The sequence below is a fragment of the Podarcis erhardii genome, assembly GCF_964252035.2.
Source record: "Podarcis erhardii genome assembly, chromosome: 5".
Taxonomy (NCBI): Eukaryota; Metazoa; Chordata; class Lepidosauria; order Squamata; family Lacertidae; genus Podarcis; species Podarcis erhardii.
This window is the reverse complement of record NC_138509.1, coordinates 27,340,738-27,361,392: the sequence shown is the minus strand read 5'-3', so window position 1 is coordinate 27,361,392 and position 20,655 is coordinate 27,340,738. Positions and strand designations below refer to the sequence as shown.

The 20,655-nt window shown below is 41.2% G+C and overlaps 1 protein-coding gene across 6 annotated transcripts in view; it reads left to right on the top strand.

The window, feature by feature from the left end:
• The window catches only part of RTKN2 (rhotekin 2), a 72,430-nt gene that overhangs the window by 26,145 nt on the left and 25,630 nt on the right, over nucleotides 1-20,655 (top strand). For 2 of the 6 annotated variants that reach the window (XR_014156378.1, XR_014156379.1), the window contains exons 11-13: nucleotides 310-417; nucleotides 2,049-2,459; nucleotides 11,186-11,338. Coding sequence is in view for 1 of the 6 variants with exons in the window: in XM_081861201.1 (XP_081717327.1) it covers nucleotides 310-417; nucleotides 2,049-2,596 (656 nt within the window). In the remaining 5 variants the exon portion in view is untranslated. Of the gene's footprint in view, nucleotides 1-309; nucleotides 418-2,048; nucleotides 5,313-9,190; nucleotides 9,324-11,185; nucleotides 11,339-18,201; nucleotides 20,315-20,655 lie in introns of those variants that run through there. The other 4 variants (XR_014156380.1, XR_014156381.1, XR_014156382.1 and 1 more) reach the window with 4 other exon arrangements.

Below are 20,655 nucleotides of genomic sequence, written 5' to 3'. Positions count from 1 at the left end.
CACTATTAAGGTATAAATTGTAAAGACTGGGACTTGGTCATGCTGTGAGAATTGATTGTCTTGTTCCCATGTTGGAAGCCTGAGGAATCCTAGCTTACTTTGCCACTGCAAAGGTATAGTACTTGCTTGAGAGATTATGGCATTATTGGAAGCATCCAGATCTTCGTCAGCTAGCAATCTGGAGGAATTGTGAAAGAGTTAATGCAGCATTTATGAAACAGTTCCCGATTTGGGGCATTATTAACCAGATAAAATTACAAAAAGTGGAATATTTTGACTTCCTCTCATTGCTTTCTGATTTCCTTTTAGGCCAGTGGAAACACTGTTGTGAAGAATTCATGAAAATTGAGATTATGTCACCACGGAAACCACCATTGTTCTTGACGAAAGAGGCTACTTCAGTTTACCAAGATATGAGTAAGTGGGAGATAGCAGTGTATTTGAAGCAACACTGGACACAACCTATTGTGCCTCTGTTTTATAATCTGTGTGGAGGTTGAATCAATTTCTGTTCTTGCATAACTCTCATTCCCCGCCCCCCAATGAAGGGGGAATCCAACCTTATTCCCCCACCCGAGCCCTCTACATGTTTCCAAAATCTGTTCTCATGGGGTTCTCCAAACCTCGGGAGCAGATTTTGTGGCTGCACACAGGGCTGCCCCATTCAGTTCAACCCTGTGCACAATTAGCTGACAGTAAGTCCTGTTGTTCTTAGGCTGGATAACTGTTTGGCAGTAACTGATAATTTTGCATGATATCTGCAGTTGGTAAATTTCTTGTTCTCTAGTTTACTATGTATAATGTTGCAACTGGTTAGATCCATCTTGACCAAGCGCAGACCTGAGAAGTAGAGTGGCTAAGATGCCGTGCAATAAATTGGTGGTTCCTGGTTTGAATTCCATGTCTGCCTTCACTCATACAATCATAGAGTTGTAGCGTTGGAAGGGATCCCAAGGGCCTTCTGGTCCAAACTCCTGCAATGCAGAAATCACAGGTAAAGAATCCCAGACAGATGGCCATCCAATCTCTGTTTAAAATCTTCCAGTGAAGGAGGATCCACCACCTTCTAAGGTAAACTGTTCCACTGGTGAACAGCTCTTAATGCTAGAAAGTTCTTCCTAATGTTTAGTTGGAATCTTCTTTCTTATCATTTGAATCCATTGGCTTGGTTTTGGCAACTCACTGGGGTGTTGTAGGCAAGGCATTCTCTCCCATTCTCTGATCCCTCATTTGGGTTGTTATATACATGTGAAGTATTATTGTTGTTTCTGGATGCTTCTATTCCAGCTATATTATAAGAACACCCCATTTGCCTCTGCTGGTAAGGGGATTGGAACCATCTTTCTGATCAGTCTAAAATTACCTTACTCTTCTAGGACATGTTATGAATAAAATTGACTTTGCAGCTGACTAGCAGTAGAAAATAATGGTTTGCTCCCAAGCCCAGCAACAGTTTGTTGACCCCCTGCCCTTGAGGCTGTAAAAATTGTTATATTGATTACTGTGCTGTGCATTGAAACAGTCTCGAAGCAGAGTAATATTTGAACAGTGTTTTAAGTGGCCACAAGTAAATCAAGAGTCAAATATGGAGGTACAGCATGAAAGTTGCATTGTAGTTTTTAAAGAAAACGAGTAATAAACCACACTTATACTCTTCAAAATGAAAGGAGGTTCATGGTAGGCATTGGCATTCAATATAATATCCCTGCTCCCTGGACAGTGCTAAGAATTCAGTAAAAATTAATGAAGATCCACAATAGTTTAACCTCCTGCTGCTGATTTTACAAGGTAAAGTATTCCACCTAATGAAGCCTGCTGTATAGTGAACAGTAAAGCCATAATTGGCTGCGTTCATAATATCATGGTGTGTGTTTTGTTGATGTGTAAAAGTACAGGAATTTCTGCTGCCCAGGACAATTTTAGGGTCTTGTTTTCCATAAAGGTGTGCATGTTTTTATATCGTCGTGGTAAGGTTTAAATACTGGGCTCAACAATGCAGCTAAGTATCAATGTAATAAGAATTTTATGTTGTCTTTAAAATGTGATAGGCATTGATTCCCCAGTAAAACATGAAGCGTTCCCTGATACAGTGCAACGAAAAGTTGAGGAAGTCAATGGGGAGCTGCCGATTGGCCAACAAGAAGGTTTGCCACCTTCATGGGCAGCCATGTTTGACGGTTCTCACCACATGCTTGTGCAGAAAAGCCTGCTTCCAGGAGCAAAAGAAGAGGCCATAAGCCCTAGTGAAGGGAAGGGCAAGAAGAGAAGAGCACCCCTTCCACCATCTGATAAGCCGCCATACACCACAGGAGCACAGACAATGTCAGATCAATTGGGCAAGGAAAACATCTGGAATAATTCTCCTCATAAGAACAGTTCTCCTGATTCCAGCTCAGCTTCTGTTCCACACTTCAAACAACCTATTGCAGCTCCCCGCAGACCAACTCCTTGGCAGAAAGGTAACTTCGCTGACAATGAAAATCCTGCCGATTCAGGTACAAAGGTTGATAATAGCGACAAACCCATTCCTGCTCCTAGGCAGAAGTTGGTCAAAGAGATGCTTGAGCCTAGAATCTGTTTTCATTCGCAGGTGTAGGACTGATGCTTGGTTTTCTCCGAATTACGGGGGCAAAGGGAGTGTTGGCCATGTTCACTATCTGTCTTTCGCCAGAGTTCCTGAAGTGTTAACATATTTATTTTCAACACACAACCAGGTGAACTTGAGATTATAGCAAAGGAAACCCCTCTCCTTCCATCCTGTCCCCAAATTGTTGCTTGACATCGCCAGTGTGTAAAGAGATTCCTCAACAAAGATACAAATCAGCAGCGTCGTTTTTTTAACGATGGAGAACCTTCTGATAGACTTAAACTGTTCTCCCCTCCCCTCCAAAACATCTGTATGATCTTTAATAACTCAACCCATACATTTCCCCCAGATTGCATTTCAAATATCCTATCTCAGATTTACGACAGGTTTTTGAGTAGGCACTTAACTTGAGGAGAATAAAATTATTCCTTGTGTTGTCAGGATTAACCACAGATGCTGTTGGCCTCTGCCCATAGAAGTCTATGGGACCAGTCTCTAGACCCTCACAGCAATAGGAATGTCTTATTTATTTATTTTTTACTCTGGCTCTTCATGAATGGTCTTAGAGTTTGAAGAAAATAAAGTACCTGTAGGCCTGCTTATTTACCACCCCATCCTCCTGTGAAGCTCTTTTGTTCTTTCCCCCTTCCTCTCTCTTTAATCCGACCCCTGCCCAAGTGACACACAGCTAGAGTTTGTAAGGCATTTCCCATAGTGCTTCCAAAGTCAGGTGAATTGTGCAGTGTCAGATACGATTTGAAATCCCTGTGGGAGCGACCTGTAATAAAACTCATTCTCTTGCCCATTCCCCCAGGGCTTTGTACTACATTTCTAGTCCGTCAGGATTTCCCAGGTTCTGTAGCTGGGCTTACCTGGTAATTTAAGCATATGCAGAGTCTTCTAGTCTTTCATTTAAAAAACAACAACCTTTTATTGCTTTATTAGCACAGTCAACAAGTATCTCTTAGACTTACATTTCTTAGATATATTCTCTTTATTTTCCTGGTTTTGTTTGTGCAATAGTAATCCTGAATATGAGGTAGCTGTGTATGCATAAGTGCTGGTCTGAGACAGTAGTCAAGTCCACTGTTCTTAAGACATTTGAAGACCCCCCAATGCCAGTTTGGGCTGTTAATGTTTTCTGTTGTATTCTAAAATAACAGCATCAGAATTCACTCCTCACTGACGGGTGGGAGAGAAACTTCTTTCTTTAGTATTTTAGATAATAACATTTAAATAACAACCCTACAATTCTGTGATCTATGTCTGAATTGCAGAAAGCAACACACATTCATATGTGTAGGAAAAGAGATTCTGCATTGCAAGCAGAAACTAGGTAGAGGAAATGAACACATATTTTCAGATAAAATTTATTTCCCCTCCCCAGAACAATAAGCTTAAACTGAAACTGAGGGTGTGTATAAATTTGAAAGGTGTTTTAAAATATGTGTATATATATATCTTGGCCTGTTTAAAATCCTAATGTTTTCCTCTTCAAGTGTTTGAATTTGAATGCAAAAATGGCAGCTTCTTTTTAGTTAGACTGGATTGTATGAATTATGTTAGATTACAAGATTTTACTGTGTGTTAACGTCTTAATGAAATCTGATCAGGTACGGTTTTAACCTATGTATTAGTTCATTGCATTGTGAAGTTGTGTAACATAGAAAGTACATTATATAGTTTGGAGGAGCTATAATTTCAGGATCACCTGTTTTATTTTTTAGCTACTCTTAGAGGAACAGAATAAAGATAATGTAGCAGAGGGTTAGTATGACATTAATGCTCTCTAATCCCTTAATGAGTATAGCAGAATCCTTTTAATTGGCATATTTCTGTTAGCAGTAGGGGAGTGCCAATTAAGCAATCTTCTCAATTTTAAGACTCTCAGGAATATGCTGAGCTTATTGATATTTGCTTTTTATTCCATGCCTTGAACTACAGATTAGTAATGTGCAAAGCATTCCAAATTCCTACATCTTTATTTGATTAGCAAGCCACACTAGCACAGTGAAGCTCCATGAAATATGTCCATAGAGGATGCCTTGATTTAGCAAATGCAGTTCTAAAGCATTTGTGACTGTGACTGAACTTGCAAGGCAGCTCTTAGCCACAGAGTTTATCCTCTGAAGTTAATTAAATTGAATTTTTATCCACATTGTCAAACCATTGTATCTTCCTACCAGGGGAGGGGCAGCTCCTCATGCAGAAACTGTACAAAATTCGTAGGGAGGAAATCACCTTTTCCTTCTTGATGTATTTTCAGAATCTCAAAACATGGCTGAAAGGGAGCAAAATAATGGGCTCCCATTCTTCTTTGGCCATTTGACATGTACACCATCTTGAAAAAAGCAATAGCTTCCCTAAGATTTATAAACATTTAGATCTTTGGAAGTAGCTAGTCCCATTATATAATTAAGGAACAATCTTGGGTGGTGTTACAATCTAAGCAAAGGGGAGGCGCTGGTGCTCTCATTGCAATCCCTGAAGCTCTATGGACTTCTGGGGCACAGACGATGGGGCAGACTTGCATTTAAAGGCACAGGTCTGCCTGTGTAGCTTGGTCCTCAGACGTTACTGTGGGGAGAGCTTAAGTGGTAAGGAGTATCAAGCTTGAATCTGCCACCTCGAACCCTTTCGTAATAGGGAGAGTAGCATCTGATCTAGACTGTGACATCTTTATTTAACCATTGGGATCTCTGTGACCCCTCAGATCGATTCTTGGGGGAAAATGTGGGATTTGGATGCAGCATTTGGGGTGCAGGGAGAGAAAAGAAGAAACCCTTGCAACACGGTTTGAATCAGATGTGACCCCTTCCCTGTGGTGAGGCACTAGGAATGGGGTGCATATGTGCTTGAGATCTCATGCTGGGATCTCTGCCTGATAAACAGCAGTCTCCACAGGTTTACAGAGAGCTTCATGCAAGTGGCATCTTGCTCATGGACCTCAATAGCAAGGAGAGAATAGAGTCCCCAGAATGGCTGGGATCGGAGCTATTCTTCCTCAATTAGAGATGCAATAAACACCCTTAGGTTTTGCACTTCTCACCCAGCTGCCTCCTTGAGGCAGAAAGAATGCCCGGTACCCTTTCTGTACCTGGGAAAGATTGATGTAGCTCCACATCACACAGGCACCATTAAGGCTGCAAGAGGCAGCGGCTACCTTCACTTCTCAGGACAAAGGGTGTGTGGATGCAGTTGCAGTTGCGACTGTTGGTCCTTAAAGTGCTAGGTGAGATCGCAGCAAAAAAATCCTTTCCTGGTACTTTGCGCATCCCAGGAACTGAGTGGTGCATCACTGTCATTTCTCCAGAATCAAGAGTGGGAGAAGTTCAAGCATGGTTGTAGTAGACAGAAGGGAGGGTTTCAGATGTGATTTGCGAGGCTGGTATGAGTCGTGTGTGCTTTTGGGCATAGCCTAGTTCATAGCATAAGAAATCAAATTAAATAAATTTCCCTGTAGTGGAATTCTAGTAATTCTTATTCACCATGAGACATGTTCAGATGGAAAACTGACGGTGCATTTTTGCCTGGAAGAGGGATACCCTGGATTTATTTTCATGCCTTTACCAGCCAATGTCCAGCAAGAAGTGCCAGGGAAGCAAAGTATTGCCGCCAACTTCTTCACGCTTTATTATTTTCCCAAACAGCTAATGCCTACAGGTATGATATTGGCTCCAGGGTAGCCTCATTTTGCCTATGTGCAGTTGAGCCAGGATGGTGTGTGTGTGTGTGTGTGTGAGAGAGAGAGAGACTTGGATTGCAGGGAACCTGACTTCAAATCTGTGCTCACTCATGAAGCTCAATGGGTGACGTGAGCCCAGTCTCTCTCTCCAAACTTATCTTCACAGGGCTGTTGTGAGAATAAAGTGGGATAATCCTCAAGCACACAACTGCAAGATCATTGGAGAGAGAATGGAATAAAAAAAAGATAGATAACAATGCTGTCTAATAATCTCTCATACCGTATTGAAAGTTCCTCGATTTGTCCCCCTGCACCCTTTGATCAAGCTCTTAAGGAATGATTTTCCATATGCATGCCCATCACTAACAATCTTACCCCGCAGTGGCTTACTGCTTGATGACAGCTGAACATGTGAACTGCCCCCATTTCAAAAAGAGACACTCCCCCGTTGTCTCTCGAGACAGGCGGATACCAACCACAACAATATTTGAGATGATTTTATATGAAGGCTTACTCTGCGGGGTTTGGTCTGTGTCTTGTTGCTTGATGTTGCACTTGAGCTGAATGTGCATCTCTTAAGTCTCTCTAATTGCAATCAACTTTGAAGTAAGGGGAGGGCTAACTGCATTAGCTGTGGAAGTGGAATCTCACCCTGCCTAGAACTTGCAGTTGCCTCATCACTATTGCATGTGCAAACTGTTAATAATGCCTTGGGTACTCTGTTAAAGGTTCAACGATGTAGGTGGAGTTACTATTTGTGTGAGGCTTTTTAAAAAACTTATTTAATTTGTTTACATGTTTTAATTATGTTTGGGAGTAATATGCTTCCATTTTCCACTAATGCTAAGTGGATAGTTTTGTACTTGAAATGTCTGTGGATGACCTGGTAGATTGGTTTTGCTGCTAAATGTGTATTGTTTTTTATTCCAAGGTATGTCAGACTTAAAAAAAAAATTATAACAAATGTAGAAACTTAAATATTGTATAAAACGAGTATCAACAATAAACTTCTGTGTTTGTTATAAGACTGGCTGCTGTGTTTCATTGAGCACATGGATTGATAATATGGACAGATTAGCTACATATGAACAAATTGTATGTCAACGCAAAATAAGAATGGATAAATATGAAGAAATCTGGAATGAATATTTAAGTGATAAGGTGGATAGTGGTGGGAAGTAGGGGGAGGAGAGAAAGGTGGGAAAATATTGTTTAAAAAGGTGTAGTCATAGGTATACCAGTGTATTCAAATCTGAATTGTCAAATTGTGTTATTGTTATTATGGTTTTTGTTGTATGTGTCTTTTGTGGTTGATGTTTGTATCGAAAAAATGATTAATTATTTTTTTTTAAAAAAGAGTGACTGCTGTGTTGATCTCCAGGAAAGAGGGAACAGGGAGATCTAAAATGGTGCTCTTTTCTTGGAATAATTGTGTTGGTGGAGCAAGGCTTTTAAATTTTTTTAAAGTATCCCAGCTTTCCTAATCAATGCAGTTGGCCCAATAAAATACATCATTTTGACTTTGACCTATGGTTTTGTTTTGTTTTCAAGTACATTTATAGAATTATAAATCATGCTTCCCTGACCTTTTATGAAATAAAAGAACTATTTTGGGCTTAGCTAATTTCTTAAACTGTACAATCTGCTGAGTAGATCCCCTGGGCTAGAACTGAAGAGTAAACAGTATGTTGGCCTCGCTGTAACAACAAGGCAAAGAGATAAAGCTATCCAATAGTAAATGTTAATTACATTTCTAATAGTCTGACTATAAGCCATTATGGTGCTAAAAAAGGGAAATATTCATAAAAGTAATTGGACATATTATGTAAACTGACATTCATTTCACTTTAGCATACTTCAGTGAGCACAATATTCTCTGGCTGTTCTGCTGTTTTCTAAATTCTCCAAGGTACGCAAAGGGGCATTGAACAAATAAGCATTTCATATAATTTAGCCAGGGTTTTAAATTTTTATCCTGCCTTTTAGATTTGCTACAATTGAATGGTTAAGTGTGGTGTGTGTGTTTGTGTGTATCCCTGAAGAATATATATATATCCCTGAAGATGATGGGCTTGGGTCTGGATGGTTCTTGTGCTCAGAAAAAGTTAAACAGCTATAATAATTTGGGGGTACTTAATCTTTTGCTGAGCTGCATATGCATCAGTTGTGTTTCCTTCATAACATGTTTAGTTGCCCCAAATTAGGATTCCCAGATACATAGATGTTTTAAAGTGTGTGTGTGTGTGTGTGTGTGATCACTGCATATTTGTTGCAGAAAATCCTGGCATACACACAGGAAATACATTTGCCACCTAACATGTGAGCGCTAGCTCAGTGAGCCAGGCAATTAGAACAGGCACCTGAGCACTTCTTTGGGGGGTAGGGAGTTGTCAACAGTGAACTATGATTCTCCCCCCCTCCCTCGTTAATTTTCTTGGACTCAAAGGGCAGAAACTGCTGTTTGCTGTATGAAATACTTCAAATGCCTCTGCTCTTTTAAAGCCAAACACAGACATAGTATATTTTTGCCCAATTATCATCAACGAACTGTAATAAACTGTTACAAGAAGCTTGGCAGATACTTCAATCTTGGGGAAACTTGATTGATTTATGAGTTTATGAAGAATGCTGAAGTATGATGGATTGATTTTTTTTTTTTAAAAAAATAGTGATCTGGAAGTCAGTGCAGATGAGTGATTTAATGAAAATCACATTGCGAGCAAAGTTGTGGCAGTTTGCTTCAAGGGATTATACTGAAACAAGATAGGATAATATCTTAATATAACCACTACCAAATGGACATAATTGAGATCTCCCATATGCGCAATATGCGCATGAAGATCTGTCTGCGAAACATCGCCATAAATTGCTTTTACTCCATGAAAAATAATCGTTGAACATTTTTTTTATATATCAAGACAGCTATCAAAATGTTTATATACCTTCAAAAGAAAAATAACCCTACCAATGAGGACAACATGCCTGTTTCTAAAAGCTGATATTTGCTATTGACCTGATGATAAAGCAAGATTCTGAAACTCTTGATTTAAGGTAGATCAAAGTTAGTACCTGTCCTGACTACTTGGCATAGGGTGAACTGAATGGAGGCCGTTGCTTTACACATTACCATAGAAGGCAACAAGGCTTCAAGATGCAGTAAAGTATGTGCCCACACTACATAAGCCAGAGAAACAGGCTGTGAGCAACTGTGTCCACTTGTGGTTTGGCTCCCCACAGTATCTTTTCATGGAGCACCTGTGGTGAAAGGCAACTAGCTACCTCACAGGCAAAATCAGACACACATTCCACGGTGTACTTCCTTCTGCTGGAGCCATTAAGCACCTTAAATCATAATCACGGGCTTTGATTTATTCTCTAAGGCTTTAGTTTCTGCCTGAGCCACCTACTTCAGAGCCAATCTCATGCATGTCTGTTTGGAAGCAAACTCCATTGAATTCAATGAGGCTTACACTTACATAACTGTAATGGACCCTAGTTTCTATTTGATAGAATAAAATGTCCATATTCACTGCCTTCATTAAAAACACACAGCAAATTAGGAGTTTTATTTATTTTTATTTACTGCAATTTATTTAAGACTGTCCAGTAATATTGTTTAAAGCTGTGTTTATGTTATATTACCAGCTGGACCAAAGACTCACATGTATCATTAGCAGTTCCCTGACCACTCGGAAGGTAACTACCTAGTCTATATAATCACCAGGGCTACAAAATTCCTTTGTATGGTGAAAGACTATGCATGCCAGGTCCTTGTAGTGTACGTTACAGGAAGTTGTGGTGGAGGAGGGACCTGTGGGCTTCTTCCTACATGAAGGGACTTCCTAGTCCTGTAGGAGCTGATCAGATGTAAGCCCAGTCACCCCAATTCCATGGTAGCACCTCCAGAAGGGAGGAAATTCATGGGGCAATGGAAAATGTTTTGTGTGCTGCTCTCGTCCCCCAGTCAGATAAACTGATGAGGGCTTGCAATGGCACAGACTTACGGCTCTCAGCAGCACTAATATTGCAAGACCCAGGATTTAAAGGTCTCGCAAGATTTTGAAGCAAGATTTCTGGGACCTTATAAACAGCCTCACACATGGTAAGCCTCAATTGGGCTTCCACAAGTAAAGCACGATACCAATAGCATCTCCCTCCCTCCCTCCCTCCCCACCCCCATTTTACTGCCCCCTTTTATATGGCAATGTTCTGATCAATTCTCTGGAAATCTAACAAAGTTGTGGCTATTTTGCTCCAGCACTGTGGCCTCCTTATTTGTCATCTGTACAGTGTCTGTGTGTTATGTCTGGTTCAAACAGAATATGCAAATGATGTATGTTCTATGTTGTGGTGACCGTACTTTTGTTTTTCTCAAGCCCTTGGGATGACATAGAGTAAAAAAAAAATCAATAAGCCTTGACTACCTTAACAACAGCACAAATGTAGGTTGCTCATGCTCCTGTTTATCAGGTTAAGGCTAAGAGGAAGGATTTGAACTCAGTTCCGTTGTCTTCAGATATGTATTTGTACAGCATCCTTGGCCATCTGTGTTTCTTACAAGCTAATGAAAATCCCTGGGAGCTGTTGAATGCTATTCTTAGACAAAAGCTCATTATCTGGATTTCTGTACCATTGAAAGCATACAGATCACCCTGGAGAAGCTAATGGATGTAAATAAATCCACACCAATTAAGATGGTAAAAGAAAGAGAGTAATATGAAAGATCTTGTGTTCTCAAATGTGCTCTGTAACTGAATAGGGTTTTTTCATATAGGCTACATTGTTAAAGGAGTAATGCCATAATATAGCTCCACTCTGCCATTGCAAAGGAAATAAAAAACAATATAGCACGAAATAAGGTGTAATGGACCTCTTCTGTTAACAAGGACCTAATACAATTATTTTCCCCACAGGCATCATTGACAAGCCACACCTTTGTTCTCAATTGCTTCTCCCTAGTTATGCATGTTATGAGAAAATGGCTAGGAGAGAGGTTTTTCTCCTTTTCTCATAGACTAGAACCCAGGACCATCTAATACAGCTGAAGGTTGGAAAATTCAGGACAGGTAAGAGGAAGTACTTCTTTGTAACTAAACTATAGAATTGGTTCCTGCCAGATGTAGTGACAAATATCAAGTTGGGTAGCTTTGAAAGAGAATTGGACTAATTCTAGGCATCATAGCTATGTGTTGCCTCCACTGTCAGAGGCAGTATGCTGGGAATCACGTGGAGAGATGTGCTGCTGCATTCAGACCCTGTTTGGGGGCTTCACAAACCAACTGCTTGGCCAATGTGCAGAGCCGACCCACCCTTGAGGTTGGGTGAAGCAGCCACCTGAGGTGGCGGACAATGCAAGAGGCAACCTCTCCACTGGTGCTATGCCCATTCCACTGCTTCCGCTGCCACCAGAGAAGCAATCCAGGTAAGGGAGGTTTCGGCAATGGTAGAGAGGCACAGCATTCTGCCACTTAGCTTTGCCCTGCTGGTCTCTCTGCGCCCCTAGCGGCAGAGGGAGACCACCAGCAAAGCTCTCTGGAATGCCTCCCTCTTGCCGAGCTGGTGTTCCAGGCGCCCTTGCTCCGCCACCTCCCAGTGGCGAGGTTGCATTTCCTTGAGGGAAAGGTACCAAACCATCTCTGGCCGCCCCTGTCAATGTGAGAACAGGATGGCCTCGATGGTTTTTGGCCTGATCCTGCAGCGATATTCTTATTTTCTTATTACTTTAGGATACAACCCATTATATGTAGTTGTGCGGGGGACTTATTGGGGCCAGAAAATATCATATAAATATGAAAAATATTGCAGGTGATGCAGTCTGTGGAAGTCTGCTAGGGTAGAAGGTCTTTTGAAGTCTCTTTCTCGAGGTCTTTGAAACCCAGAATTATATCCCACTCCCTGCTTGCTTGGTCCCTGGCTCAGTCCAACGCTACGCTACAGGTATGTGGGCAACTGTTTTCTGGCCAAATACATTGGTTTTATTTATAGGCAAAGCGGGCAAGAATTGGCACTCAATAAACAAAGAGAAGAGGAAATGGCCACCGGGCAACAGCTTTTTCTACCAGCCCTAGGAGCCTTCAGAACAGAGCTGCAGCCATGGGTATTATGTGTGTGTCTCTTTTGGTGAACTGAGTGGAAGACTATGAACCACAGGAATTCAACAGTGCTTTATTTTCCGTTGTAAGGTTGCTAAAGTTGTCAGTATTGCATTGTGGATTATGAGTGCTGTAATGCTTTGTGAATCTTATGAGACGACTTTCTTGTGGTTGTGCTGTTTAGCTTATTCTTTTCATTGTTTTGTTAATAGTGTTTACAGTGTTTTATAGAAGGTTGTTTTATTGGTGATTTGTAATTGTTGTACTGTTGATTCCATGCTTTGATACACCACAAGCAAGTATGAAGCCACTATTCTATCTGAGAAGCTATCACTGATTTTTAAGTGATGCACTGGAGTGAAGGTTAAGGGTGCAGTGCAACCCAAGACATATCTAATCTGATGTGAACCCCATTGACTTCAGTGGGGCTTCCTTTCTCCAGGGGAGCGGGTATATGATCCCAGCCCAAGTTCCATTGATCTCGGAAAAACCTACTGTATTTTTCGCTCTATAAGATGCACCAGACCATAAGACACACCTAGTTTTTGGAGGAGGAAAACAAGAAAAAAATATTCTGAATCTCAGAAGCCAGAACAACAAGAGGGATCGCAGCAGCAATCCCTCTTGCTGTTCTGGCTTCTGGGATAGCTGTGCAGCCTGCATTCGCCCCATAAGACGTACACACATTTCCCCTTACTTTTTAGGAGGGAAAAAGTGAGACTTATAGAGCAAAAAATACGGTAAGCACATGGGACTGGTTTTGTGCCTTATTTTGTGTGCTCATCTTGCTCCACAACGCCATCTTATATCACAGCAAAGTTTTCCTTTCCTTTCCCCACTTCCATGCTGTATATAAGAAGCAATTGCTCAGCTGCTTAGAATGATGGGCTGTGCATTTTTCAAAGGCATTACTTAACTCAGAAGAGGTACAGTTTAAGTATCTTTATGGATATCTCATTTCTTATGAATTTTTCAATAGGAGATAAAATGAGGTAATGTGCAATGGAGAGAGGAAGCTGTGGGCTTTTTTGTAGTTGTTGTTACTTCTCCCTTTTCAAATGGTTTTGTTTTGTTTTTAAAAATCTGTCATTTGCAGGAAAAACACCATGTTTAATATACAAAATCTTGTGGCTTGGAAGAACCTTTTCTTCCCCTCTCAAACTCTATTTTGTTCTGCCTATGTAACCTGGGAATTTGGATAATTTCAACCTTGGTTAAAGCCCTTGTAGCTAACTAAAATGAAGCTTGTTAAGAGGTCAGCAATGATAAAAGGGGGATAATGGTCACATGTTATTTACTAAACAGATTCCTGTGTACACATTACTGCTTTCTCTGGCTCCATTCTGCTCCCAGCACTGGTGCTTGAAGCCAAGGTACACATGCCGTTAGCCACAATCCATAGGTATCCTGTAGCTTCTGGAGAATCTTTTCTGTTTGATGGGCTTTCTTTCCCTCAAAGGAGCTTCCATCCAGTTAGAAAATGGAAGCCATTGTTGAACCGGGGTGCGTACATTTCAGGCAGGTGATACGCAAGTGCAGATGACAACTTCAGTCAACTGAAGTTTGGTGCCGGGAAACAAAGCGGTTAATGTGCATCAGGTGCTGACATCCCTGCCCCCCATCTGGTTCTACAACCACTTGATTTAGCCTGGCAAATAAAAGTGAACCTTCCTTCTAGGATGCTTGGGTCATCTTTTGCACCAGGGTGGAGCTCCTCATCACTCCAAATGTATCACAAATACATCAAATTGCCGTTTTGTGGTCAATATGGTGTCCATCCTTTTTTTTTTTTTTTTTTTTTTTTGAAGCTTCGGTGGTACTTCATTCTTTTTGAAAGGTTTTGTTGTGTTGTTTTGTTGCATGCTTCCTTTGTCTTACTGGAATATGAATGCTGAACATTCCACCCATACCTTGAGTTTTGAGTGTAGCACATAAAATGAATAGCCCTCAAGAGAGGAGTGACAGTAATACAGCTGCCTTTGTGAGATGGGCAAAAAGCACACTGTTCAACCAAGCACCACTTGACCAGTTCCTTACATTTCGTGGGAACTGTTCTAGCCATTGATATGGGACTGAGATGCATACTAAGAGGTTCATGGCTCTCTCCTCTGCTGCACACTTGTGTGTGTGTGTGTGTGGCTGGACCAGTTACTTTTCGATGTCAGCCCTGCCCATCTGCAGTATGGGGGTGATGGGCTACGTTTACTAAATTGCTGTTACATATTTTCAGAATTGCTGTGTTCCTGGATGGAGGATATGCTAAACTTTTATTAGGTAGCCTCATTCCAATAGTTAGCATAATAACTGGGAAGACAGAAAGTACTAGATTTCTTCTATATATACCTCCAGGTGTGTAGCTATGCTTTCTAGATGGGGTGAAAACTCTTTTCATTTTAAGTTCTTACTGCACTTTTTAAAAACTCAGCTCGGATTAATTATCTGTACAGAGGAGAAACAAATATATCTAGGGCATGGGTAGGCAAACTAAGGCCCAAGGGCTGGATCTGGCCCAATCGCCTTCTCAATCCGGCCCACGGGCAGTCCGGGAATCAGCGTGTTTTTACATGAGTAGAATGTGTCCTTTTATTTAAAATGCATCTCTGGGTTATTTGTGGGGCATAGGAATTTATTCATACCCCCCAATATAGTCCAGCCCCCCACAAGGTCCGAGGGACAGTGGACCGGCCCCCTGCTGAAAAGATTTGCTGACCCCTGATCTAGGGGTTATACACGCAAAATGTTCCCGGAGGTATTGCAGTTCTTTTAAACGTGTATGTGTCCTTATCTTCATTATTATGGTGGTAATAAGGCTGCCATAAATGCAAGATTAAAACTTGCTCTAAAGAGAGAATGGTTTGCGCCAATCACCAACTCTCCCTTTGAACAAGCTTGTTTAAGACAGAGTTTGTCTCAAAACAGTTTTGCTTCTTCCTCTGCATTTTCTTGATTGAGATCTTCACAGCACTTAAGGAGCATTCACATGATTAATTGCAGTGGCTGAGCAACATAAATATCTACTTGAAATGTCATTGTGTCTTAATGCAATATCAGCCTTTGCAGGGTTGGGGAATAATCATTCCCTGCAACGCACACATTGTCAAATGGACGAATTAATTAAACTGGAATCACAGTGTTCCGAGAAAATACATATATAAAAATACAAGCGTGTTAAGGAATTATAATATAAAAATTACCTTGTTGTTTAATTGCTACATATATTGCTGCATTGAATGAGTTCAGCGAGGTCTCCTCCTAGGGACCATATATCAGATCTGCTGTTTTGAGTAGTCCTCAGTCTATTGTGAAAAATATTTGTATTTCTAGCAATATCATTCACATTTTGGGGGGTCACTTTAGTTTTATTTAGGTTTGTTATACATCCCTGAGATATGACTAAAGTCTTGAGGGGCACGTTATGGTTTAAAGAAATGCAGACTATTGCTTAAGCAAAAATAAATAAACTGGGAGACAGATTTCGCTTGAGCTGTACAGTGCAGTCGTGAAGAGTGAGACTATGAGTGTGACCTAGGAAGTCTGCACCAGTTTCTGGTTTTGTGAAGCCTGGGGCCAAGAAGCTGTTGGGAAGGGGGGGGGACCTCCTCCTCTGGGGTGCTTGACTCCAAACACACGCACAGCACAGCACAATTACTTCCTTCTCCTTCGCAGGTGTTGAAGCCTATTTCAGGCAGCTTTTTCTTTAAAAGGTACCGAGATCCTACTGCTATTATTAGCTATGTTTGAGAGGTGTTTTTTTTTTAAGGGTTAGCTGGTTTTAAATATTTTAGCACACGATTCCTTGAGTATAAGTAGAGCTTCCCATGTAAGCTGATATTTGCTAGTAAATCCTGTCAAAAATTAATGTCAAGATTTATGGTCCAACAGTAAGTCTGAAATGTTATCTGTCAGTTTGTAGCTGTTCATTTTTTGGTTTTTTTATTTTGGCTGGTTCCCTCAAAGAAATAGGGCACAGCAGCTGGACAAAGACTGGGCTCTTCCTAGGTTCAGTGTTTATGCTCCGACCATCTCCCTTATGCAGTCAGTCAGTAACTGCGCTGGCCAACTTTCTATTTTCTATCAATAAACATCACGGTGCACAAAGAGCTCGATCCTATGATATCTTCTCTGAATAATAAAAGTGTCTTTTCCTAATGGCAACCATCAGCCCCGGGGCTTGTCCGAGAGCATCTCCAAATCCTGCAACAAAAGCATTTGCTGGAATGTGAAATCCCTACAGAGGGCAGATGCTGTAAGGCGTTTTCTTTTCTTTCTTTCTTTTTTAAGGCACAGAAATTTTTACATTAGTTCCTAATCTGTGCAGCAAAGGAAGCTCTCTCTCTCTCTCTCTCAAGCAAAACTGCAATTGTAGCAGTTTCTGTTTATAGACGGTTTTGATTCTCCATTTGGGAATTACTGGACAACAGAGAAAGAGAGATTTGGCTGCTGTGCAGTCATTAGGAGCTGCTGTTCCTTGAACAGACTTCCACTTATTCATCACATTTGGCACTCCACTGCTAAAATAACCCTGACCAGGAGTCTCATCTTCAAATTAGGGCACGGGCGGTGGGGGAAGGGGATGCATGCTGAACAGGCTGGCTAGGACAGGAGGAGGGTCACAGCAGCCATTCCCCCCCCCCCACTTCCGAATTGGCCTTTGGTCTGATCCAGCAGAGCTACTCCTGTGTTCCTAAAAAGTAAGCAACAAAACAAAAGGGGATGGGGATGCAGCCAGGCTCTTGCTTCTGCAATGGAACATAATAAGTGCCTGTGCCTGAGCTGCAAAAACATACTCTGCCTTTAATGCCCCCCCCCCCCCGAATCCTGGGAATTGTAGCTGTGAGCAGTAAACAGTAGTTTACTCCTCACAGAGCTACAATTCCCAAACAACACCGCCTGTTTCTATTCACAGAATGATTCGATATTTTAAATACCAGCCCCTCCTCCCCTTGTTAAAAAGCTTTTAAAACAATGCTTTGTGGACAAATGAATGTTTTAAAACGTGGGGTGTGCAATAATGCAGTGGTTGCTTTTTAAGCACATGCATGCTGTCTCTTCTGTCTTTAATGGTTAAACAGGCCAGCTCTTGCCCATTCAGAAATCTCTGAAAGGGCTGGCTGTGGGCCAGCTCCAGATGTGAGCGAAACAAATCGTGTACACCAACGGGTGGCTCTGGGTACAGGGATGTGCATCCAGTCATATCAATGAGGCCTGAATGAGCATTGTGAGATGGGCTAGGGAATGTGCCCACAGCTGTGCAGTGGCATTCAGATGTGCTGCTTGTGCACATGGATTTCCCTCGCCAGATTGAGGTGTTCTTTACATTTTAAAACGTGTCTGGGGAATCAAACATTCTGAAAACGATTACAGGTTTCAGAAAAGAAGTAGTAAAAGTCTTTCTCCCAAAGGGGTCTGGTTGGCTGGTGTTTTTGTTGGTCACAGGGCAAAAAATGTGCATGATGCCATCTTGTGGCCAAACGTTTCCACTTTTTATGCACCAGAATAGCCACAATCCAGCAACCAGTGAGGTCTTTCAGCCTAATCTGCAGCATAGCATTGTTTTGAAGATGATAAAAAAGAGAAAAGATTGGTGCAGGAGAAAAGGGAAGCAGATCCATATGCTTTTTGGCAGAAAGGTAGGGCATCAAATGTAGTGAATAAAAAAAAATATGACAAATAATTTGGGGGCCCACTGATGTGATCAGACTGCATGGCCCAAAATCATTAGATGGTTTAATCTTACTGCAGTACTGTACTGAGTTTATTAACATGAAAGGCCTAGGAAAACAGTAATTCTGTAACTACTTAAATTTTGCTGATCGCCTTGAAATGATGTTTTTTAGGATGCATATTCTGACATTGTTTTGGGCATGGCTTGCTGTCGGAGTAGCAAATACCTGGAAACCCATGTTGTGGCCTAATCGAGGTGAGATTCCACTGCTTTTTTTTCTTGAGAATAAGTTATTGATACTGTAATGGCAGGGGTTTTTTTTTTGCTTTGTTTTTAACAGTAATGTGCTTAGTAATTATTTTTGTTAAGCCCTGCAATTGAGACAATGAAGATTTGATTTGGGGTTGTTATCCGACAGCGTTTTGTCAGGCTGGTCAATATTTTTTGTGTGTAGTGCACTGATTGACTCATGATGTGAGATAATGTTCTCTTTTATCTTAGCCTTACTGGTCCTTGGTAAATCCAGGTTACTCAAGTGTCAGTTTGACTGCCTGTACATACTTGTGCAATATTTACCATGTTATTTCAGAGCCTTTGATGGAAGACATTGCGTAAGAACAAAGCCTCGTTTGTTTCTTAAAAGACTAGATCCACACTCACATGGTGCTGCGTAGCAGACAGGGAATCCTGCCATTTGCCTTTGGGAATGCTCTGAGGATCCCCTTGTACCCAGTAAAGGGTACGACCCGCATTACAGCTTACATGTAGCTCTTTGTAAACTTAGCCAGCTAAGCTTTAAAACAAATTAGATCCCCTTTCCCATGATTAATGCCTCTGAAAGCATGAAAATCTCTTCTTCAGCCTGAAGTTATCAATGGAGGTCAGCTTCTTATCCGTTGACTTCCATCAAAGAATACCAAGTACAGTATCTCCCCACAATTGTCAACACCAGAATAAGTTATGCGAAGTAGTTCTATGGAATCTATGGATTATGCAAATATGTGTGACTTGTGTTGCAGAATGTTTATAGGTTGCAGAATTTCACTTTTCTACTCATAAAATTGAAGCTATCTTTGGGCTAGAGGTTTTATCTTTCGTTTTCAATGCACACAGAACTTTCCAGCCCCATTCCTCCATCTATGAAGATGACTATATGTAAACAAACTTCTCTCTCCCGATAAACTGCGACCTTGCCTTTCTTTCATCTGACTCTCGGCATGGGGACCGAGCTGTCCCCAGACTGCTGCTGCTGAGAGGTTAAAAGGGTTGAATACAGAAATCCCTTGGGTGATAAAAAAAAAACTGTTTACAAATGTATTAAACATAAAAGGAAACAGATAGTAACATTTTTTATTAAATATTACAGTGGATCAAAAAGTACAAAATATCTTTGCTTGCTATGTGATTGGGAAACTATTGGCACATAATACAGTATCAAAAGCATTAATACATACAATTTGGAAAACATACAAAAATTGAGTGTTTATAGTTGGCTCAGCTTTTCTTTCTTTCTTTCTTTCTGGTAGTGTTTAAACTTATTTAATTTGAAAGGTTACTCAGTAACCCTTTTATTCTTTTAAAAAATGGGAAAACTATATAATATTACTGGGCCATTTTTTTTTCTATATACAAATAATCACCTTACAGAGCATATAAGCTACAATAACTTCAATCACAAGAATGTATACACTATTTACAACAAAAGAATGCTCAAAACAAAGTATAAACAGCTAGTAGATTATGCTGCCTTTGTTAGACCATATTTAAAACTATGGGAGGGGAGGAATACATGTAAAATATCAAATACATTTACAGCTAACACCGGTTAAGTGCTCAATAATGATAGTTTCAATACTGCAGACCTCATGATCAGTGAAATCTTTTCCCACTATAAGCATTACGAATTCTGAAATGGGGCCAGGCTTGACTACGCTCATTGCTGTACAATTGGATCACATGGAATAACGAGTGAGTAGAAGCCAAGCTCTCCCTTTAAAGGCACACACCACACAACCTATTTCTGTGGCCATCTACTGGCTTCTGTGAGCCACACAACAGATAGGACAGAGCTTGAACATATGGGGACTAGTCAAGAAAACAGTGAGACAGAAGTGACTTTGGCTCTGTTTAACTCTTGCACGGCTGCTGCCTCTCTGGTTGCTCCTGTGCCACCCCCAGTTAGGGCTGCTTACACAATTAGGCATCACCCGAGAGACATTTCCCTGAGTGGTGGAGGAACAACTACACTATCACACCATTCCAGCTAACGTGTAAAATGGGGCCAAAATTACAGTGGTGCCCCGCAAGACGAACGCCTCGCAAGACGGAAAACCCGCTAGACGCAAGGGTTTTCCGTTTTGGAGGCGCTTCGCAAAACGAATTTCCCTATGGGCTTGCTTCGCAAGACGAAAATGTCTTGCGAGTTCCTGCGGGGTTTTTTCCCTCCCCCCCCCCTTTTCTAAGCCACTAAGCTGCTTATCAGCTGATCCGCTAAGCCGCTAATAGCGCTAATCCGCTAAGCCGTCAATGGGCTTGCTTCGCAAGACGAAAAAACCGCTAGACGAGACTCGCGGAACGGATTAATTTCGTCTTGCGAGGCACCACTGTACTCTCAGCTTTTCTTGAT